The sequence below is a fragment of the Sphaerodactylus townsendi genome, linkage group LG11 (genome assembly GCF_021028975.2).
Source record: "Sphaerodactylus townsendi isolate TG3544 linkage group LG11, MPM_Stown_v2.3, whole genome shotgun sequence".
In the NCBI taxonomy this organism is placed as follows: Eukaryota; Metazoa; Chordata; class Lepidosauria; order Squamata; family Sphaerodactylidae; genus Sphaerodactylus; species Sphaerodactylus townsendi.
The window spans coordinates 29326007-29350451 of record NC_059435.1 but is presented as its reverse complement, the minus strand read 5'-3'; the positions used below and the strand labels follow the sequence as shown (position 1 = coordinate 29350451).

Here is a 24445-nt window from a genome sequence, read left to right as displayed (position 1 = left end):
GAAAGAGCCGTGTTTGTATTTAATAACAGCAGCCAGAGTAACAATGTTAACCAGTTAGAAAGCTGAGAGATGTCCAAATATAGAATGTTGGAAGGAAAAAGTAAGAGAGTTTGCTACTAATGGCTAAACTAATGAACCTTGTAATAGACAATCAAAGCATGAGTTTGATGAGAAGTGGGAATTGTATTTTTTGCATGTTGCTGAATCATTCAATTAAAATAATCACACTAAAGGGGATTACAATGAGATGCATAGGACAATATTTAAAGATACAAGTAGCTGTTTATTTGATATATATCAGTGGATGCTACCTGAATAATAGACTGATGAAATAATATAGCAGGTTCTCTCAAATCTGCTTAATAATTTTCATTGAATATTAAGATCCATTTTGTTGCGATTACATTATATATGTATTGTGCTGCTTATGTTTTCTTAATAATGTCCCATTTTTCTATGTTTTGCTATAAATATAATAACTTTAACATGAATGGACTCCCACACAACTCAACTTTAATTCCATTAGGGAAGAAATTTCATTTCATTTTCTGTAATAGAACATGTATATTTTACACATATACACCATGAAAAATTGGACTGTAAGATAATCTCTGAAATTCCTCCTACCAGCACAAGAAAATAAAAATACTAAATAGAATACAAATAGCTATAAAAGGTTATTAAAAATCAAGCCAGGCAAGGTCCTGGGTCCAAATGGCTTATTGGGTTTGTACTATCAGTGCTTTGGGGATGAAATTTTACAACCTTTACAAAATACAGTGAATCCCATCTTGCAAGGAGGAAAGATGGAATCATGGAGGGAGGTTAATATAACATTAATTCCTAAAGAAGGGCAAGACTTAATCTTGACAATAAATTATACCTCAATATCATTACTGAATAATGCCTGTAAAGGTTTTTAGTACAATTTTAGCTCACAGAAGACTGAAAATAGAGGATACTCATGAAGATCAATGTGAACTTTCACCTAAGAGACAATTAAAGAACAATGTCAGAACTGTACTGGATATTTTGGAATATTTGGAAAAACATAATGAAAAGCAAGACACTTTAATTTTTCTAGATGCAGAGAAAGCCTTTGATAATTTGAACTGGTCTTTTTTGTTTAAGTTTTTAGAAAATATGATTTTGGGAAAAATTTATAAAATGGATGGAACTGATTTATAAGTCACAATAGGTAGAAATAATTGTTCATGAAGATTTAATGAAACCATGTGAGATACAAAAAGGACCAAGGCAAGATTGCCTACTATCTCTCCTCCTGTTTACATTAGTTCTGAAAGTATTAAATAGAGACATAAGACTTAATGAAAGGATAGCGGGTATAAAAGTAAGAAAGAGTCTTATAAATTAAGGGCATCTGCTGATGGTTTTAGAAAACGCTTTAAGGGGAGATGAGTTTTTAATGCTGAAACTGAAAAAAATGGTGCATTAGTGGGATTTAAAACTAATAAACAGAAAACAAAGGTTTTAAGAAAAATATGAAATTACATGATAGAATTGAGGAGTAAAACAATTTAAGATGGAAAAGGATGAAATATTTGTTTATTATTTTGATAAATATGAATTGTATGTTATCTATATATATAAAAATCTAAATGTGTGTTTGTCCCTGATGGTCTCCCTCAGAAGCTGATGGACGGATCGCCCCCAAATTTTCACAGGACGTTCCTCCCTGTTGTGGGCAGGTAATCGGACTTTAAAATCACCGAAAGTCCGTACCTGAGCCAGGTAAAACGTCTTTTTCCTGGTGCACCAGGCCATGAAGCTGGCTGTGTTTAACTGTCACCCTTAGAATGTTCGTGCAGCATGTCTGTGGCCTGAGGGGTTGGTTTGCCCTTACACTGTTTGCACAGATGGCCAGAGATGAGCAGTTAAAACAGTAAATAGGTAATACTGTTAGGTAATACGAGTGGAAGTGAAACACATACACACTTTGCCGTGTGAGATGTCAGGTGGGGTTCCCCCGCTCACACGCTGGTAACTTTCACTCTCTGTGCCTCACCCACTGCTACCACACAACACACATACTCTCATACACATCCAGCTCATCCTCATACATCTAACTCTGCCCTCCCTCACATCCAACCACCACTTACCCACTTCCTCACCCATATTCGCCACAGCTCTCTTTTACTAAAAGGGAGCTGGAGTTTGCCTTTTTCTTCTAAGAAAATCCACGAGGTGGGGGCAAACCAACACTACCGGCTCTGATTCTTTTGCACATGGCCCTTTAAGAACCCAAGGAGCTGGCCTCAATCTGAGCACCTCACCACCCTGTCTCTGCTGCTTGACTGGGATAGCCTGCTTGCCCCAGTTCTGCCTTACTCAAGCCAGGACTGTGCGTGTCAACCACCCTCATGGACAGCGGGATTCACACACTGGACAGTTCCGCTGTGGAACGGAAAGGGTTACCTTATACTAAAAAAACAAGACAGAACCATATAACGATGTGCATTGAAAAGGGAAAGAGGGATTCCATTTGACCACCCCAAAAGGCTATGCTGCGGATCATTGGACCTGCATGGACATCTGTGTGGGTTGCGGACTGTGATGAGAAGGACAATTGCCAACGCGTGGCCGGGCCCACTAGTTTCAAAATAATTACACTGGAACATGGAATGAAGTTAAAAAGAGATCTGTTGAGGTGGAATAAACTCCAGTTATCATTGCTGGGGAGAATTTTTGGGAGTAAGATGAATGTACCAGTGTTAGCAAATTATATTCTGTTCAAACAATGGTCATTGGATATATCAAACTTTGCTGGGCAAGGGAAAAATCTCAGATTAATATTAAAAATGCAAGATTTAAAGGAAAGAAGAGGTATAAATTTACTTGATCAGAAATTATAATTTGTTGCTTGTTTGGTTGAAAGAATGGGTCATATTGAGAAATGGAAGATTGCTTGATTTAGAAGGACATGATTTGACATATGAATGACATGCCTATTTATGGTATGAAAAGGTTAAAGATAATAACGATTTTAATAATCATTATATTGGGTGTGCCATTCTGAGAATAAATTTTAACCTAGACGGTATCTAAAAATACTAATGTGGGACTCACCTCAAAAAGCTTTATTCAGACTAGAAATGATATTTGAAAACAGATGGATAACATATGGTCATATTGTAGACTTCTTACAAGGAGAATGTAAAATCGAACTAAGGTTGTTTTTGTAAAATACTGTTTGGAGGGGGAGCCTTCACACAGGCGCCACCGCCAAATTGATGCAGTGTCGCTCTCCACTCCCCCCCCCGACGGTGTTTTTAAACCTTGTTCCCTGAGTGAGGTTTTTGGAAAACACCAGCTTCCATCCAGTGCTGAGTGAACAGCACCAGGTGAAAGCCAGCATATTTCCTGTGCTGATCCTGGACGTTTCCTACCTTCTGCTGCCTTCTGCCACTCTGTGGAGGCCAGGGGACACGCCTTCTGGCCTCTGACCCCAGAGGCATCGCTCTGGCCACAGGGGCGTTTCCCCTGGCCTCCACAGAGTTATGGAAGGTGGCAGGAGGTAGGAGGCGTACTGGTTAGGCATCGGTGCAGCCTGTGCGAAGGCTGCACCACCGGCTGCGAAGCCAGCAGAGCCATTCATACGAACGGCCCCAGGGGATGCATCAGCATGAACTATGCCACTGCACCCCTGCTCAGCGGGCCATGCGGAAATGGCCTCAGAGAAGAATTAGTGATAGAAGGGCATTCCTGCAATTGAGTCTTCTATGCAGAATTATTAGAAAGATTTAACACAGATAAAAGAACTTGTGGTTTTGAATATTTCTGGGACTGAATTAGCGGTAGAATTGTGTATGAATGATGGCCATGTATGATTGGTATTTTTCACTGGAGAAACTGACAAAAATGATAAAAATAGTTTGAATGTGTGTTGGAAATGTGAACTTCATGAAATGTATTTCTGTTATTTGTATTGGACTTGTAGTAAAATAAAAAAATCTAAAACATTTTAAAGACTAATATACAAATGAAACCAGAAGTTTTTCTTTTGGATTTCATGGGCAGACAGTTTGAAAAAAAGTAAGGAACCTTTTTTTATATATCGCATCAATTGTGAGATTACTAAAAATGGAAATATGCACCTATACATAAAATAGATGAATGGTTTGTGAAGTGCCTAGAACTGTCAGAGATAACTGTCAGACTTACCTCTTCGATTAGAGAAAAAAACTTATCTAAGTTCATCGACAATTGGGATCACTTGGTAGACTTTGTGAAAACAGAAAACAACGAATAGATGATTTGTGATTTTGAGAAATAGAAGAAGGGAAAAGGTATAATAGCAAAAACTGTGATTTTATTAGTAATACCAAGAATTAACTCTAACAGTAACCAAAGAGCCAGTGGTAAATTTGTTGCTTATATTTGGCAAAGGGAAAATCAGGAGCTCTCCCATTCCCTTTTTTTAATGTAGTATTTTTGTGTGTTCTTGGTCGATGCTTTTGTCTGTCTTTTGAAAAGTCTTTGTAAAAAGTAATTTTAAAAAGTAATTTTAAAATAATGAATAGTCGAGTAAATTCCACATCCAGATTTCACAAAGCTATTAATGTCCTTTGAATGTTGTGTTTCTTTTATGTTGTAAACTGCCCGGAGCCCTCCGGGGGTGGGTGGTATATAAAATGAATAAATGATGATGATGATGATGATGATGATGATGATGATGATGATGATGATGATGATGATGATGATGATGATGATGGTGATGAACTGGTGAACACACCAGTGAAACGGCCTTATATTGAATCAGACCACTGGTCAGTCAAGGCATTGGTTAGCCCTGTCTACTCAGAGTGGCAGCAGCTCTCAGGGGTCTCAAGGCAAAGGTCTCTCACTTCATCCACTGCCTGGTCCTTTTAACTGGAAATTCTGGGAATTGAACATGGGACTTTCTGCATGCAAAGCAGATGCTTAGCCAGTGAGCCACAGTCCCTCCCCATTGATGTCTAACCAGTTTGTAGATCAGAGAATCTTGTTGGATAACTCAGTGAAAACACTGCAGTGAAAGTGGGAAACAATAAGTTAAAATGGTCAATATCATACTTTTGCCTTAAAAAGATGAATGCTGGATATCTCAGTGCTGGAAACGGACAGGTGCTAGAACACCTTCCCTATGAAAAAGGGCTAAGACATTTGGAGATTTCTAGTTTGGAAAAAGATGCTGGAGGAATGGGATTTTATACAAATTATGCATGGCAGGAAAATTATACAGAGAAAGAACAAGCACAAACTCCTCCCACTCCCATAATAAGAAAACTTGGCATCACACTGTGAAATTGATTGCCATTGGATTCAGAGTAGACAAAGGAAAGTACTTAATTTATTCACCACTTTAAGATGTATTAAAGGTCACTGCATTGACTCGTTTTATTTAAGCATTTTTATCCCTCCTCAATCTGAAGTGCTTCTTGGAACAGACAGCATTAAAATTAAAATTCAAAACATAACAAAATGCAGATACAAATAAATGAAACTAATGTCATTTCATTTTAATGATTAGGTAACACTATGCTAGACTGGTGTATTAGCCTGAATGGCTAAGTGTAAATATCTGTGTTCATATTCACAATTCCACCACTAACAATGGCTAGGGGCACTGGTCAGCAACTGGTGCCCTTCTTGTAAGCTTCCCAGAGCATCTAGTCCCCCAGAGCATCTAGTTCCTCTGATCCAGTAGGAATCACAGGAAAAGTTGATAAAAGTTGATAAAACATTAGAATTAAAAGATTGGGAGATAGCATTATTATACACAAATCTAAATGTAAAAATACAAAGCAACATGAAGCAAGCTTTAGGTTTTCTTTTTCTTTTATTCATAGGAATGCATACTGACACTTCAGTGCTAAATACAGAATGAAATCCCACTGAATCTCCTTTTGAGTAAATATGATCAACAATGTAGCATAGAAATGTAGTTGTCAATGGTGATTTCTGCACAGCAGAAATAAAATGTCTTGGAGATGTTTTAAAAAACATTTGGGGGAAGACGTTCTCACAGCTCTCTGCCCCAAAACCTGTTCAAAACATTTTATTTCTCTCAACCTGGGTTTTTCAAAAATTGCTAAACTAGACATCTTTACGAAGTGGCAGGGTAGGAAGAGAAATGACTTCAGCATTCAGTTGAAGTTCTTCCGGTCGCAGCTTTTCAAGTCCACATAGACTTGAGAAGCTGAGGAGGGGAGAACTGGTATACTTCCGATACAGGTTTAACCCCCCCCCCAACCCCAATTAGGTAAAAAGCCAGATAAAGTTGATTGGTATCTACTTTATTTAGATTTTACCAATAATTTCCAGGTTTTTAAATCCTGAACCCAAAATTTAATGAATTAAAAAACATTCTGCTCAGGTCTAGACTCAACCTGGTGCTTAAAAGGTAGGAAAGTAGGCACTAAGCAAACTTCTATGGCTGGAGTGCTCTCCAGCAAGGTGTCACCAGCGAGAAAGTCCTGCCTCCGGTTGCCACTCACTGACTGTTGTAGGGTGAACACACAAAAAAATGGTAGCCATATGGAATTTAACTAGTGTATAGTTTGAAGATGATCTAGGCTAGAGTCAAAGAGAAAGGGGAGCAAAACCCTCCAGCTGGACAGTTCTTGGTGTTAACAGAAGCTTCTTGAGCGGCAGATCAGCCCAGATGGAAGAAAAGTGAACAGGGAGAAAACAGATTATTTTTTATATTTTACTGAGATACCTCATGTTTATCACTGTGTGTAGCTTAAAATCAGTTAGACACGTGGCTGTATGTGCACATATACAAAGGAATCCATAATTTAGTTTCAATTGCCAGTTTTAAATCCTTCCCTTTATACTCCCTAGTTAGCTGGAATACTGCATTCAGCTGGAATTCCAATATCATCATTCATCATTAAATCAGAAATCATTATTTTAACTTTGTTGGGAAAATTTCCCAAGTCTGGGTTGCTATGATCATCTGGGGAAAATCAGTCAAAGCATGTTGGCATGCACATGTGCAAAAATACAGGGAAGTTGCATTTTTGCAGTTCTTGCTCATATCAGCGCCGTCTCCCCTTCCCCCATGCTACTGGAGAGTTGGGGGGGGGGTCTTTAAAAAAACATAAATTAACATACTGCTATCACAGAGAAAAAATGGTAGTTGCAGGGGTTTGAAGCAAGGAAAGTATGGAATAAACTACCACTCCCACAGGCACTGAAAATCGTTGTTGTACAGATGAGTCCTAAGTGTTGGACCATCTTAGAGCCACCTTTCCTCTCATGCAATCTTCTTGTTTTTATGACTTAGGAAACTTCACCAAGACATAGCTTGAGAATTGCTGGCCTGTGTAAAAATAAAACCTTTCCCCAAAGACAACAAAGTTCCAAATTAATCTTACATGTTTGAAGTTCCTGAATGGCACAAACTGAACAATGTCCCGAAGAACGGGCTCCCCCTTGGGAGATCTCAGGATTCCATCGTCCCCATCAAGCATCTGCATGTCACTGAAGTCAGCATTTCCAACTCCAACAATGATGACGGACATGGGGAGGTGGGAAGCGTGCACAATGGCTTCACGGGTGTCGGCCATGTCTGTGATGACGCCATCCGTCAGAATGAGCAAGATGAAATATTGCTAAAGGTTGTAAAGAGGACAATCAGAATATTAATCTGTTTCCAAACCTGACCATCAATTGGCTAAGTAACCACTTCAGGGTTTAATTGAATAGCTTTCATTTGGTATTTTAAGCATTTCATTGGGTGGGAAAATAAATATAAAATACAGTCTTAACATACAATATGTCATGCATGGATACTGCAGTAGAATTTGCTGTCTGGAAAGGCTTATGAAATCACATACATTGATTGATCTTCAACTTACACTTCCAAAAATCTTTGCACAACTTTCAACAAAAAAGCTTTATTATTATTATTTCTGTGTGTAACAGGGATTGTGGCAACCATACATCAAGCTGTCTGGAGTCAGACCCTTGGTTTATCAAGCTCAATAATGTCTACTCTGATTGGCACCAGCTCAAGCGGAGCTCTTTTACAATAATTACTCCATTACCTGCTTAACCAGGATATGGCAGGGATTGAATTTAAGACCTTCTGAATCCAAAGTAGATATTCTATAACTGAGCCGCAGCTCTCCCTCCACCCAATGTTGTTTGTACACTTGGAATCAGTCACATCGCAGGAGGTGGTTTTAATGGTTCATTTACCCAGTAGATGACTTGGGACTGGCTAGCTAGATGAGTAATATAGTTGCCAAACAGTGATGTACAAGTTGTTGTAAAGGTGAAATAAGCTGTAAACAATTGCCCCAGCATTGATAAAGGTAGTCATCACTAAGTCCCATGAAAAGCAATAGAGTTTACAGTGTAGCCCTGTGCAGAATTACTCCAGCTTGCACCTATGGAAATCAATGAGATTAGACTGCAGTAACTCTCCTTTGGATTGCAACGCTAGTCACTATTAAATTAATGTGTTCCTTGGTTAAGAATGCTTTGAAAGTTCTCCTCATCTGAATTTCTTGCCAGATTGGGAGTTCTGAATTACATCTCCCTCTCCAAGGTGGAACCAATGAACAAATAAGTCTCAGTTGTTTCAATTTGTGTTTCTGAATTTTATATATCAACACATAAAGTTTTCTACAGATGTCAGTTCCTTCCATTCACTTCCCTTATCCACATGCCTGACGCATAAGAAAGCAGACTTGATGTGATTGTGCACATGTCTGCGTCAACATCTGTGGGGAGGGGGGAAAGTTTTTGCCAGTATATATTAGTCAAGAAAAGGAATGTGCTGTTGACTCCAATCCTGCAGTGTTCTGGGCAAGAGAACAACAGAGGTAGTTTGGCACTGCTTTGTTTGTTTGCTTGTTTAAACATTTATAGACCATTTCCCCTCATGGTTCCAAGTGACTTACATTAATAGTTAAAAACATTTCCAGTAAACCAAAATAAAATAACGACCCAAAATCTCTCCCTTACCCGTCAAAAGATGCCTGCCAATTCAAGCCCACTCAAAAACCCAGCAAACAAGCAACCCTTGCGGTGCCAACCTGAAGATCTCCAAAGACTGAGCTCCCCTCACCTCTTCAGGAAGCCCATTCCACAGAGCAGGAAAAGGCCCAGGCTCTGGTTGATGGCAGACAGGCAACTTTAAGTGGTGAGATAGCTAATAAATTGCTGCCTGAAGACTGTAGCAGCTATTCAGCCTGCAAACCAAGCCTAGTTTTCCTTAGTGGTGTCCCATCCACATACTAATAGTGGCCAACCCTGCTTAGCTTTTCAAGCTTTGATGAGCTCGGGTGATGCCATGCTGTCTAGATTGCTGTGTCAGTAAAATACCACATAAAATAATCTTGATCCAATTCAACACAAGATAAGGTCAAGGTTGCTTTCTTTCTTTTTTAAAAAAGTGCTTTCTGAAGGAGAAACAACACTAACAACTGAACAAACTGATCCTCAAAGCAAAGTATGTTCCAATTTAGAATTCAGGAATTCTCCTAGTTATATCAGAATCAAGGTAGCACTTTGAGTATCCAGATCAATAAAGGAATCAGGCGAATCAAATCCATCCCTGCTTTCAATGGCCCTTAAAACCTGATTCCGTTTATTTCAACTCAGGGGTAAGCCTCACTGCTTATTTCTTGGGAAGTACATTCCCTTGCTCTGATCTAGATGGTCCAAGCTAGTCTGATCTCCTTAGATCTTGGAAGCTGAAGCAGCCATGCTTGGATGAGAGACCAAGAAAGTCCAGGGTTGCCACGTAGAGGCAGATAATGGCAAACCTGTTCTGTTTGTCTCTTGCCTGGAAAACCCTCCAGCACTTTACACATTCATACTGCCTAACGTTCTCTGTGGGACAAGGACAGATCATGTTTTTAAAAAGAAAAACAAACCCAGAACTGATAAATAAAGGGATACCATTCGCTTCTCCTCACCAAGTGTTTAAAGATACATGATCAAAATCAGATTCACATGCTAATAGTTATGTGAGTGCACACAAGCCTGGTTTGGCACTTGCAACAACAATTAGAATGTGCACTCTGACCCCTCCCCACCTTTAAGCCCACGGCTTGTAAATATTTATTGATTTCAATCCCACCTTTCCCCTAATGTGGACCCAAAGCAGCTTACATCATGCTGCTCTCATCTGTTTTATCCTCACAGCAATCCTGTGAAGGAGGTTAAGCGGAGAGTATATGACTGGCCCAGGATCTCCCGGCAAGCTTTTATAGCAGAGCAGGGATTTGAACCTGGATTTCCCAGATCCTAGTCTGACACTCAGGGGCGTAATGAGGCAAACTGGAGCCCTGGGGAAAACCTGAGTTGGATGCCCCCCATGGGCGGCCACCTCACCACGACCCCAAATTTTTTTTTTGCACCAGGTCATTGGTGCCTGCAGGGGGTGCATTTTTAGACATATCAGCACCAACATTTCAGCATATCATCAAGCTTGGTGCATTTTGGTTCAGGGGGGCCAAAGTTATGTACCCTCAAAAGGGTAGCCCCCATCTCCTTAGAATGGAGGATGGGGCGCCCCCTTTGAGCATCCATAACTTTGGCCCCCCTGAATCAAACTGCACCAAACCTGGGGGGTACCATCAGGCAGTCTCCTGATGAGACCCTGAAAGTTTTGAGACTGTGCCATCAGAAATGTGCCCCCCAGCCTGCACCCCCCATTGACAGCAATGCAAAAAACTCAATGCAGAACAAAGATTCTTGGGCAAATCTCTGGGATGTTCCTGCAGGGGGTGCATTTTTGGACGCATTGGCACCAAAATTTCAGGTATGGACCCTCAAAAGGTATGGACCCTCAAAAGTGTAGCCCCCATCTCCTATTAGCTCCCATTGGAAACAATGGGGGATGGGGCAACCCCTTTGGGAGTCCATACCTTTGGACTCCCTGAACCAAACCTCACCAAACCTGGGTTATAGCATCAGGATAGTCTCCCAAAGCATCTCTGAAATCTTGGTGCTGCTAGCCTAAAAACTGCGCCCCCTGCAGCCAAAAACAGAAAAAACTGAAAATAGAAAACCCCCCACAAACAAACCTGCATTTTTGGCGTCTGCAACAAAGGGGCGCCCTGGGCATCTGCCCACTTTACCCAATAGGAGTTACGCCACTGCTGACACTTTAACCACCACAATAATTCAGACAGGTTAATTAACTAATGTCACATATTTTCAAGGAGGTTAATTAACTAATGTCACATATTTTCAAGGAGGTCACTAGTGCAAAAAAAAAACAACAACAACCCACAGGAGTCTTTACCTTTGCCCCATCTGCACATGCAGAATAATGCACTTTCAATCCACTTTGCAGCTGGGTTTTACGGTGCGGAATAGCAAAATCCACTTGCAAACAATTGTGAAAGTGGACTAAAAGTGCACTACTCTGCATGTGCAGAAGGGGCCCTAGCTTGCAGTTTGCTCTGATACTCACGGAAGCCTCTTTTGTGTTGGTTTCTTCTGATGCGGACTTTGCCACCTTCTGGATGATGGGTGCAATGTTGGTAGGCCCATACAGCTGAAGCTTAGGGAGACAATTTTGATAGGCTTCGACAACTCCTTGGATCCCTAGCAAGGCAAATAGTTAAATAAGCTAGTTATTAAGCAAAATATATCTGCGGCAATGTTTCAGGGATAAGGGAACATTCCTTCCAAATAAATTTTTTCAAGTGATTTGTCCAGTTTCCTTCACACAACGGATCTACTCTGCTGCCAATTTATTCTGCACAGCTGTGAATCTGAAAGAGACATATTTTTTTCAAAGCAGCTCTCCCCTGCTGACCTGACCTCTTTTAGATGTTATGTAATATATAATTCATGAACCCACTCTCTTCTCTTTCCTTTGCCAACAGCATTTAATGTGTATTTGGTAGATATTAAATGTATGGTCTTAACACACTGTGCAAATGCATTCAATTTATATTCAACAGAGGCTTTAAACGAACATTTGGATACCAGCAATTATTCATACTTCACGACTGTAAATCTTTAATTTCTAGATAGCAGTCACTTGGTAGCATTTCTTTCTCTCTTGCTCTGTGGCTGGCATAGTATTTAGAAAAAAAAGTAGTCAGCAGTCGTGATTATTTATTCAAAACCCATGTCGGGCCAACCTGCAAGGGGGATCAGATGCTCTGTCCCTGTCCATAGACACCATGCGTTGATTCAAGTATTGGAACAAAACCTCTGTTCTGACTTTCACATCAATACATGTAAGTCACTGGTGGGAAGAGTAGTCATGATCTCTCCTTTTCCTCTAGGAGTCAAACTCACACAATTTCTGAAGTTTATGGCTTTCTGATCCAGGCCCATATTTATCAAGGCAGCTTGGCAAATGAGAAAACCAGGAATTCTTGGCTCGTACAGAAAATACTGATTCACCATTTGTTTTATTATTTAAAATATTTAAAATTATTATTTAAAAAATTCATCACCTTTCAGACTCAATCAAGAAAAATAAAACCACGCTGCAATTCATTCTTACAATGGTTGGTCATATAATTATTCTCGCTTGGTCTGTTCAACTGATCACTGACTTTCAAAATAAAGATTTACACTGCAATCCAGCGGCACCTTCTTTGAAGCCCAATGGAAGATGGACCATCTCATCTACTCTGATTGCAGGGGATGGATGAAACTCCTGGTGGTGATCTTTCCAAGCTCTGCTCCCTCCCTGATCCTGGGTCCAGTGGCTTAGTGCCCATGGGGCGGGGCAGGGGTGCAACGCCCCAGGTGGAGCCATGGTGGAGACATGGCCGGGCCATGGCAGGGGCGTTCTGGGGCGGCCGCCGCCGCAGCAGGAGTGCAGGGCACACGCGCACCCTGGGGGCGGTTTCCCCTTGCTCTGCATCTGCCTGGGTCCCAAAGTCATGGGGTCCCCACACTGGAAGACCACCAAACCTCGTAAAAGGCAGCAACAATCCATGGCCATTGAGGAGCAAGGACATGAAGGGAGGGGAGAGGAATGCTGGTGTCATTTGCTATCCACGGATGGGCATTGTATTCAAGGGTCATGGGGAGGGTGTGGCTGCATCCAGTGAGCACCTATCTATAAGCACCTGGCCATGCCCCTCTGGTAGTAGGGTCCTGGCCCCACTGTGGTGCCCCCTGGACCTGCCCAGAGGGTTATGTTCACCATTATGGCTGTCCATTGAGGCAGAAAAGTCACCATTTACCCCCTTTTCCCCCTGCACTGAACCTGGTCCTGGTGCTTCACTGAGCACTGCCTACTCTGGGGGGGCGGGTTCTGATACTCTGTCCCCTGGTGAGCCCCTTTGGGGGCCCTTTGTTGCTGTTGTCCTCTTCCCTCCTCCCTTACTTGCCTGTTTCTTCCTCTTCCCTTCCCCTGGCCTGCCTTCTGCATCTCACTCCTTCCCCAATCCTCTGCCCCAATTGCTGGCTGTGACCTGGCCAGTCCATCAAGGCCCCAGTCCTGCCCCCTCAACATCATGCTCCTGCACTGCCTAACTGCTGCCCTTTTTTGTGCCATTTCAGGCCTCGATATGGTGCAGCTAACTACTAGGAAGGTGGCTTAGCTGCACTGTTGCTGCACCATCCCCGGTCGCAATACAGCTTCTCTCCCCTCCACCAGATTGCACTGCCCATAAAAGAAGAAAAAAATATGTTCCATCTTTCCTTCTCAGGAAGGGTGTCTAACCACCTTAATCCTTTTTCTGCCTCATTCACTTTTACATCCAAGACAGCTTAATAATTAACTGCCACAACAAATGACATAACATTATGTGTTTCACACTATTAGTGTCTCAGTTGCCATATGGTGAGTGTTACCTGCACATTCTGGGTTGTCCTCATTAAAGTTGATTGCAAAATCATGAGAGACCTGTGAATCAAACCACACCCCTGCCATTAAATACAATTCTAGTTCAACAAAGTGACTCAGATATTTCCCAGTAGCAAACAGACTATCTTCTTCCAAAAGATTACTAAGACATATTTTAAAAGCAGAACTTTGTTTCTTCACCTGCATGTCTTTGACTGTTCCACAGATGTGGGGCACCAGGCATTTGTCCAGACTGCTTATGCATTGCTGAGTCATTAGAGAGGACAGTACTCTGATTTGGATTCCAGAGTGGAGGAGGTAGCCAGATTAATGACAGATATAAAATTCCATTCTCCACAACCCCAGTTTAAGGCAAGCTAATTCCACTATATATTTAGATATATATGAAAGTTAGCATTCCTGTAAATGTTTGTGGGCGCATACTGGTATTCAATGAGTACATATCTCTCCACTGACATGTCTTTCAAGTAAAAAAAAATATTAAATTACTACTTTGTCATTTTTTAAAAAAATTGTACAATATTCTTTCTGGCCACCTTAGCCCAATTCTTTCCCAGGAGCTCTACACGTCTGTACACTCTTCCTTGAATTACAAAGAACACTGATTGTTCATCCCAGTGCATCCATTAACACATTCTTCCCAGCAGTGACATTATTTCCATCTTTTAGAACAGGAGTAGGCAGAAGATCACTCATGATTAGTCATGTTCCACACAATTAAAAGTAGCTGTCTGTCCTTCCTTCAGTGCAACTGATCACTTCCTTATCCTTCCCTTTAAAGCTACCAAGTCAGCTTCTTTCCTCTTTTCATGTCATGCAAAGGAAGCCCATGAATGTGCACACCTTTGCACCTTTGATGAGAAAATGACAGTATCAGTACCCTTTCATGTACACTTCCCCCATTCTTTCTTGACACATCCACACACCTACCCTTGTTCTGGATGGAAAATGAGTGTGCTATTGATTCTGCCCTCCCCTGCTTTAGAACCATTGACACCCAATCTAAGTATAAAATATGTAGTTTTCTAAAAGTAAATTTTGTATAAGCAGGAAGGTAAAGTGAGTTGTGTGGGGACTTTCTACCTAGTAATATAGTGTGATGTGCCAAAGGCCTGTACATTACCTTCAATGGCACAAACTAGGTCTGCAACTCATACAAACTCATACATTTATGTAATTTGAGCAGAGAGATTCAGAGTTCCAAGTATTCCAGGTCATGCTAAAATGGCCTTGCCCATTTTTCCCTTTTCCACCTGCTCTCCACAGCTTTCAGTGTTCTGTTTCACTTGTTAATTTATCTCCAGCAACACTTACATTGAGCTATACACACAAAGAGAATGAGAAAGATTCACCTGTACACGTACTTTATAGTCTGGAGGTATCCTGGCTCCAAAACCATAGACTGGGAACATTTTGTCACTGAAAACAGAACACAAATAGTGACACATGATGTTTTGTTACATTAACTCTATCTGGTTTGTTCATGAAATCATTACTGAACAGAAGACCTGAGTTACCACAATCATGTCATTCACTCATTGCTTTTTATGGTTCTTTTCAGTTGTGATGTTTTAACCATTCCTCCCAGTATGTGTGTCTGTCATTTTGTCTGCAGGGGGAAGTGTGATAATTTATTTGGGGAGGGATTACACGTAGTGAGTTCTCCCCCATACATGTGGAAAACCATCACAACCAAAAAGGGCTATGTACAAAGAGATTTGTTACTTTATCCCCATGACTATGCTATGCGTATCGAAGAAGAAGAAGAAGAAGAAAAGAAGAAGAAGAAGAAGAAGAAGAAGAAGAAGAAGAAGAAGAGGAGGAGGAGGAGGAGGAGGAGGAGGAGGAGGAGGAGGAGATTGGATTTATATCCCCCCTTCTCTCCTGTAGGAGACTCAAAGGGGCTGACAATCTCCTTTCCCTTTCCCCCTCACAACAAACACCCTGTGAGGTGGGTGGGGCTGAAAGAGCTCTGAAAAGCTGTGACTAGCCCAAGGTCATCCCACTGGCGTGTGTAGGAGTGCACAGGCTAATCTGAATTCCCCAGATAAGCCTCCACAGCTCAAGTGGCAGAGCTGGGAATCAAACCCGGTTCCTCCAGATCAGAGTGCACCTGCTCTTAGCCACTACGCCACTGCTGCTCCTAAGGAAAGGGCTAAGGTAGTCCACTGGATGTCTTTGTAAGGACAGACTGACATGCGACATGACCTGGACATAAACTCGATCCTAAGTCATTTTATTAGAATAAGTCTCCTTGAGCTCAAGGGATTTGTTATCAAGTAAGTGTGCACTGAATTGCAGTTTTCACAGTTTCTACAAGTTGAATATCGGGCGGCATTTAGGATGAGCAAAAAGCCCTACTGTATCAAAATAAGGGAGCCCACAAGCCCATGAAGGCAAAAGTTCCCTAATTGTTTCCAGTTCTCCACAGTAACTGGTAGTAAATAGTATACTTTCTCTGAATTTGTATACACTTGACCCCCCATAGCTATTAGCTGTTCATAGATCTGTCCTCCATGAACTCATTAACCGCCCTTCAAAGCCATCTAAGCTAGGGGTCATCTTGCAGGAGCTATTTCTACAAACTAAATATGAGGCGTATTTAAAAAGTTCATTTTTATCTGTTACTGAAGCTTTTGGCCATAAGATTCACTGGACTACCTAAAATGTAAGTAATATAAAAAGGGAGAAAATTCTCTGTCCATTTTCTGCCCACCATGTACAATTTTATGAACCTCTAACATGACCTGCTGCCTTAAATATCCTTTTTTCATAAAAGTTCCAAACCATTTTGACTTTCTTCATAAGAAGGGTGCTTCAACATATTGATCATATCAGTTCTTTCTTTAATGTTTTCAGTGCTACAATATCATTTCTCAGATGGGGCAACCAGAACTGTATGCAATATTTCCAACGTGGCTACATGGTTACACAAGGTCATTCAAACGTTGGTCACACTATTTGCAATGCCACACCTAGGAAAGGGATTGAAAATAACAATAGGTGGCATCATAATGCATACTGGACATAAAGGATGTTAGACTATTTACTTATTTTTTACAAATGCAGGTTACAAATACAATTTTTACACAAAAAGTGCTCTCCTTATAGTATGTGATGGCTGCCCTCAGAAGTATGTAACTCCTATGCAGGGCATTCCCTGTGTAAAATACAGAGCTTTTGCTAGGATCAAGAGTAGTGTCCTGTTAGTCTGTCTCAGAAATAAAGGCTAGACTAGCATATTTCACATCATAAGGAGACATTCTTTATAAGCAGCGTGGAAAACAAAGTAGGTGGTAAAATTTAATTTTATGTTAATTGCATACTGATTGCCTTTTCTTTGATTGCATTGGGAGAAAAAGGGAAACCCTGTTTAATAATCTGGCATGCAAAAATATTCAAAAGACTAAAAACAACAAGAGATCAAGAAGACTGAAAACTCATGTTCTATCAAAGAGGAATTAGAACAGAATTTGAACACCCATTTTAAAGTAGAACCCGTTAGAATACTTGCTTACCCTCAGAGGGCACAATTGTTATGCATGTTTATGCTGTACAGCAACCTTGGTGTATTCACTTGAATAATAAAGCAGCAATGGAATCTTATTCTGCACCAGACTTCTACAGATACTAGTATTACCAACACAAGCTTTGAAAATTCCTGGAAATTTGGGAGTAGTGCCTCGGGAGGGAAGAGTTTGGAGAAGGAAGGAAACTCCACAGGGATTTGAGATCACTCTAGAGCTTCCATTTTTTCCTAATTTTTTTGCTGTCAAGTTACAGTTGACTTATGGCAACCCTCTATGGTTTTCAACACAAGTCACATTAAGAGGTGGTTTGCCATTGCCTGCCTCTTGCCCGTTCTGCATGGGCCACTGAAGCGGCTGTACATAGGCATACATGATGTTGGTGGAGCACTGGAACCATTCGCATGCTTCCATGCAGGCAATCCTGTAGTTGCTGCGGCCAGCAGAAGCACCTCCACACAGAGGAGCCTCCCGTTTTTTAAAAACATACTTTGTCTCGCTGCAGAGCTCCGCAGAGACAAGGGGACACGCCCCTGAGACCACGGCGATGCCCCAGGGGTCAGAAGGCAGCGTGGCCATGCCTCCTTGTCCCCGTGGAGCTGTGTAGGGAGAGAAGGTAGGTTTTTACAAAACATAGAGGCACCTAAAAGCAGCACCTCCAACCCGGTGCCATTCGCAGGGCACCGGGTGCACAATGCTAGGTAAGAAGCAGAAAGAATTAGGTAAGAAGCAGAAAGAATTAAAAACAAAACAAAAATTTCCACATAAGCACATTTTTATGCCTGAATTACAAAACAACAACAGATGGATAAACAAACAGATGTTCTTTTTTTTAAAAGCATGAAACAGATATTATACTAGAAAAGAAAAATCACCCAGATTTGGACTCAGAAAAAGTATTCCAGGAAAGATGGGCCACAGCTTCTTGCAGATTCAAGCATCCCTGGTCCTAGCACCTAAGTGTCATTTCTTTGGAGGGGGGGGGGGCAGCCAGGTAGGTTAGAGAACTTTCCATCCCCTCACCCCCTCACCCCCACAGCAAAAAGCCTCTATACTCCATGTAGGTCAGAACTCCCTGGACTAACAGTGACTGCTGCTATACAGTCCCTACCCAGCCCAATTGAACCCCTCTATGGGTTCCTTGGAGGGTGAAAATACCACCATGTTCCCACTAACTTTAAAAGCACATTGAAATATGTCTGTGCCATAATGTATGTTTGATTTCAAGTGCATCATTTCACTTTCATCCTTCATCATTAAAATACATCTACAGACCCTGCAAAAATGTATTGAGATGAGATAGCTGCTGCGTTACCTGCTCTCTCAGTGCTGAATGGTTTCAACATTACATGATGTACTTATATAAAATAAGATGTGCGCCAGCTTTAATTACTGCTCTGTCAGTTTTACATTAAAACATCTCTTTCACAAATTGCTCACGAGGTGCTTTGGGGGAGTAGAATCTGCTGACTAGGAAGAAATGTGTGTCTATAATTGTGCTGTAAGAGCATGGAGAAACTGCAGTGTCTTACCAACAAGAAGAATAACTAATGAACACTGGTAATATATATGCCCTAAAGGTAAACACTGAGTGGCTTATACTAATGAATTAACTAAAGAAGCTGAATGCAAATAACATACTCATACCATTGCACTGGCAAACTTTAAAAGAAACCACTCTGGAAGAAAACCCTACAACTGAATTTTCACACTAAGCACAAAAAGACAGTAAAGACCTAGCTAAAAATATCGAGGCCAATACTAAATGAGAGAACAAAGAGAGTGAGTCAGTGATTGTTATTTAGCAAAGTCAGTGATCTTTTCATATTCAGTGAAGTTAATTGGTATGATCAGGTAAAAACTACAAGCTTCCCATGAAATCATCAGTTTTTTGTTTGCTTTTATTTCTTGCCATCAAGCTGCAGGTGATTTCTGTTGATCCCATGGGGTTTTCAAGGCAAGAAACATTCAGAGGTGCTTTACTGTTGTGTATCTCTGTGTAGCAATCCTAGACTTCCTTGTCTGGGCTATCCTGGTCACGGCAGGTCATCAGTAGAAACCTTTATCTATAATCTGAAGGGATTTTGAATAAATTCCAGTCTTCATCTTTTTTTCTGTATTCCTTCCTCAGCAACAGCACACTTGGGTCATGGACAATATATGTTCCATTCTGCACAGCACAAATAAGGCATCTGGGGGATGCCTTAAAAATAGGCGACTTAATTTCACTCGCACACCCAAAATAAGACATCCTGGGGGCATCTTAAAAAATCCGCTCTCATTTGTTTTCTGAACAGCACAGGCATCAGAAGAGGGAAAAGGCTTTTTTCCCACTCGACAGGGAAGCTCTCTGGTCAGTTTCACCCTCCATGTGCACCCAACATTTTCTGGGCTGCTGAAGGGATTCCCCCTACCTCCATTGGCCTAAGGTTGTCCCTCCATGTTTGCTCTGCAGGCTCCAACCCCTGGGTGCCTTTTCAGCCTGAAAAGTACATAGTTGTACTCAGCTCCTCCGGCTGATTCCAGCAACATATAGTTTTCCTATTTATTTATTGTGCAATTGGAGGTAGGGAGAATCCCTTCAGCAGCACACAAAATGTTGGGCAATCCCACACTCTTAGAAGTAAAATAATTTGTAAGTCTTTAATGTGCCTCAAGAATCCTGGTTGTTTTTGACCTCAACAGACATTCTCTTGAAACAATAAAGTATAATTTATTTTTCCCAAGACTGCAGTACTTTTCTCAAGGGAAAAGGATTGTAGAAACAAAACAAAAAATCCACTTCTTGAGACACATTAAGAACATAAGAACTAGCCTGCTGGGTCAGACCAGAGTCCATCTAGTTCAGCGCTCGGCTACTCGCAGTGGCCCACCAGGTGCCTTTGGGAGCTCACATGCAGGAGGTGAAAGCAATGGCCTTCTGCTGCTGCTGTTCCTGAGCACCTGGTCATTGAGCATGTATTATTGTGTAGCTTAAGGTGTGGCAGTGAAACATTCTAAGACTAATTGAATCTTGATTAATTGTCAAGTTTAGGCTCTCATGTTAAGAAACCAATATATTCCACTGATTTTTAATTTCACTGTCAAGCTTCATCCATGAACCCACAAGTCATCATTATTACTTTACCCAGGATGCTCTGTGCTCCCCTCCCCATTAGAAGCCACCAGTTTGCTTTCATGAGTTTTATAAATTGAGAACTTTTTATTGACTGAAAATGCAATTCCTAGGACTATAATACCTTCATACAGTTTTGTGGACAGAGGATGGAGCAAAGCGTTCAATAGTAATCAGTTCTGACTTTGGCCCTTTGCTAGCACATACATAATGGCACGCTCTCTGGGGATTTCTTTCCAATTTACAGGAATCCCATTTATGCCACTCTAACACAGTGTTCCACTCAACTCCTTTACTTGCCTTTGAAATAAGGTTTCATTACCATGCAAACAGTGATCCTTTGAGACGAGCTAATTACAGCACCCTGTAGTGTACTACATAGAAGACAACAGCAAAAGCCTCAAGAATGCTTCAGAGGAATTCCCAGTAACAGGCTGATAAGGCATTCACAGTCAGTATGATAGCTGACATTTTGATCTGGGTAAATACGTACATGTACATCCATGCCATAAACTGCCACACATTCAGGGGGACATGGAGAATAGAATACTTGAAAGTTCCTTAGACAATAGTATTTACAATCAATCCAAGACTGATTGAAATTTTGGGGTCAATATTGGAAAGGCTATTTTTTTCTTCAGCACATTCAATCTCATGTAGCTCCAGCCACAGACTTGGGCCGTTTCTGCACGGCCCAAATATGACACCTTAGGGACTGCAAAAATGCGGTCCCTAAGGCGCCGTTCACACAGGCGGCACTGCTGAAACCCATCAGCGCCGACCTGGCTTCCCTCCACCTCCCCCAGGGCTGCGTCAGGCCGCCCCAAAAAACCTCCCTCCTGGAGGGAGTTCACGCCAGCGCGGTGCGAATGGCACCGCCAGGAACACGCTGTTTTCCCCGTCGTCCCCACCTCACCTCATCGTCCTGCGTCACTCTGCCGGACTGCTGAGACCCTCCCTCGCTGTCCTCCGACCCCTGGAGGTCAGAGGGCAGCGTGGGCGGGTCTTAGTAGTCCAGCAGGGCGACGCAGGACGACGAGGTGAGTGTGGGAGGGACGGGGAAGAAGCGGCTCCGTGTGGAGCCGCCTCTCCCACGCCAGCCTCTGCGGGGGCCGCTCGCACGCTCCCATGCGTACAATTGTTGGGTTGAAAAGGCGCCCAGAATTGAAGTTTGCAACCTTCAGCAAATGGAGGCAGGGAGGATCCCTTCAGCACACAAAATGTTGGCTGCAGTGAAGGGTGAAACTGACCAGAAAAGCGAACCAGTTGGGTGGAAAAAAATAAGATTCCTCCTGAGCTCTGAATTCCACACAGCTAGGCAGGGGACATCTTGAAGGCACCTTAAGGGAAAAAGGTACACTTTGAAGAGTTTTCAAAAAAGGACACCATGATCTTAAATAAGGTATCCTGAGGATGTCTTCGGGGGAAAAAAAGCTGTATGGAATTCCTTCCAAAAAGCCTTTTTTTAAAAAGATCCTCAGGACGTCTTATTTGGGCCATGCAGAACAGACTATGGGTACACTAGAAATTTCAAGGCAGTAGTTGGCAGCCTGGGATTTCTGAACCTGCTTTGTGAGCAGAAAAGGAGCAATTTCATTTAAATTCTTTTGATATGCAACCCAGATCTCAACAGATCCAGTGTAAGATTATTTAAGTCTTGCCTGGAGCTATGTACACAGTTTCTTTGCAAGAACTCTTAAAAACTTCTAAATGAAATTGATGCAGAACTGCAGAAAAGCCAATAGGAATCACAAAGTTTATGATAGTGTCTGAATGCTCTTTTGTGAGCTAGAAGAAAGGTTAGTATTTTTCACCTGTCATAGTCTTGGCAAATCTCCCCAACAGCAACCAGTGCCTTCAAGTATTCATTTGGCTGATAAGGGTGGATATAGTGAAGAGAACAGCTGTTCCTGGGATCACCATTGGAGGCTGTAAAATCTATAGCTACCTGGAAAAGAAAAAGTTGCGGGGAAAGTTGTATTACACACCTTTTGAGCTGTATAGCTCCATATTCTTTTGGCACAGAACAGTGATGAATGTAGACTATAAATCAAAATAAAGCCATTTGTACAATACAGCCATTTGGGTTGTTTTCCCATAACAATCCAATATCCTCATAGTGTGCTACACATAATTAAAAAAATACTGTGTGATATGCACTAAAGAGTTGTACATTATGGAACTATGCAGTGATGTAAAATGCATTAAAATCTATGTGTTATTAGTTTATTACAATTTTTACACATCTTCCAAGGACACATAGACCGAAGTGAAATTTACAAATCAATAATATGAAACCACTATCAATAAAATTATATTTTCTCCTAATGTTTCTCCTGATGTTCCTCTGAAAATGCCAGCCACAGATGCGTCAGGAGAAAATGCTACTAGAACATGGCCATACAGCCCCCAAACCACACAACACCCCAGTGATTCCAGCCGTGAAAGCCTTTGACAGTACAACATTATACATGAATACAATAAAAAACAGCATTAAAATGGCATCATGCTCCATTAATCTTCACAGCTGGGTTCTGACACAGGTCATTGCTGTGTGGATGAAGGAACTGGTGGGGAGATCCAGGCAGAAAATAGAATACGGTCATCATTTTTTATCCAGGCAGAAAATAGAATACGGTCATCATCCAGGCAGAAAATAGAATACGGTCATCAACCACCCTGAGCCCTCCGGGGGAGGGCGGTTTATAAACCCAAATAATAATAATAATAATAATAATAATAATAATAATAATAATAATAATAATAATAATAATAATAATAATAATAATAATAATAATAATAATAATATTTTTTTGTAAAATAGCTGGTCGCAGCTTAGTCTTTATTGAATTCAGGCACATGAGCTGAAGTGCTGCATAGAGACTGAGGCCCTTTCCACACGGGCCATTAACAGCGCCCTGGGGACGGCAAAAACGCCATCCCCAGGGAGCTGTTCACACAGGGGGAGCAGCTGCTGCGAAGCCGCCGCTTTCTGACCTCGCTTCCCCAGTGAGGTTTACGGAAAAAGAAGGCTTCGAGCCACTGCCGTGCGAATGGCAGCGGCTCAAAGGTGCCATCCCTCCCCACTCTGACCGGTTGACCTACCTGGGGACACACACCCCTGCCCTGCGCGACCGCTCCGGCGTCGTGTACACTGACCCCACCCCCATCGTGGCCGTGCGGAAACGGCCTGATCCTGTTATTGGGCAACCAGACTGCCAACCTGATACATGCTGTTTTTCCCAGCCTGCCTGCTGGGGGAAAACGCAGGAGGCAGCAAGTCCCAGGAACCCACCAGGCGCTGGCCTCAGTGGGGGTATCCCCTTACTACCTGGAGGTGCAGGCAAACCGACAGCCCCCGCCCGGGCTTGCAGCAACACTGGAACTGATATAGTTATAGCATTTCAGACATAAAATAGACATTTTTATTTCATGACTCAAGAGATCACACATATAAGTTTGTCCTACACTCAGGGCAGCTGCAGAGCTACATTCATGCTCAATTCCACTTGAGGCCTACCTAAGCTCTAAACAAAGGACTGGATTGAAGGATTCTCTCCCACAAAATGAGGAGACTTCTTGTGATGAAGAAAGGTGTCTTGCTTAGTGGAAAGAAATATTTTCATCTGACTTGAAGAGGTTATGTAGGATTATAATATTACACTCGTTCCCAGGTCCTCTCAAACACCCTACACAGTATTTCAATTTCCAAAACAAACTGCAAATTCCATCAAATCTTCATATACCTGAATACAATTACATTTTGGTATTATTTGTTTCAATGAAACGTATCGCAGTAAAACAAATGAAAGACACTGTCTATTCCAATTACATCACAATGTTCATTTGTCTAATTATAGGTTCTAGGCAATCAGAGCTTAATTTAATTTCCTACACTCAGGTTCTTTCCGCTTCACACATCTGTCTAGCACAAAAGCATTGCAAAATTAAAATATTAGACATCAAACATACACACACACACTAGATAGATAGTGT

At 41.7% G+C, this 24445-nt stretch overlaps 1 protein-coding gene across 2 annotated transcripts in view; it reads right to left on the bottom strand.

The window, feature by feature from the left end:
* Nucleotides 1-24445, bottom strand: part of CPNE4 (copine 4) — a 227663-nt gene that overhangs the window by 3114 nt on the left and 200104 nt on the right. For both annotated transcript variants that reach the window (XM_048511205.1, XM_048511206.1), the window contains exons 11-15: nt 22264-22397; nt 15172-15226; nt 13795-13846; nt 11441-11574; nt 7383-7619 (exon numbers count right to left, since the gene is read on the bottom strand). In XM_048511205.1, the coding sequence (XP_048367162.1) occupies nt 7383-7619; nt 11441-11574; nt 13795-13846; nt 15172-15226; nt 22264-22397 (612 nt within the window). The remainder of the gene's footprint in view (nt 1-7382; nt 7620-11440; nt 11575-13794; nt 13847-15171; nt 15227-22263; nt 22398-24445) is intronic.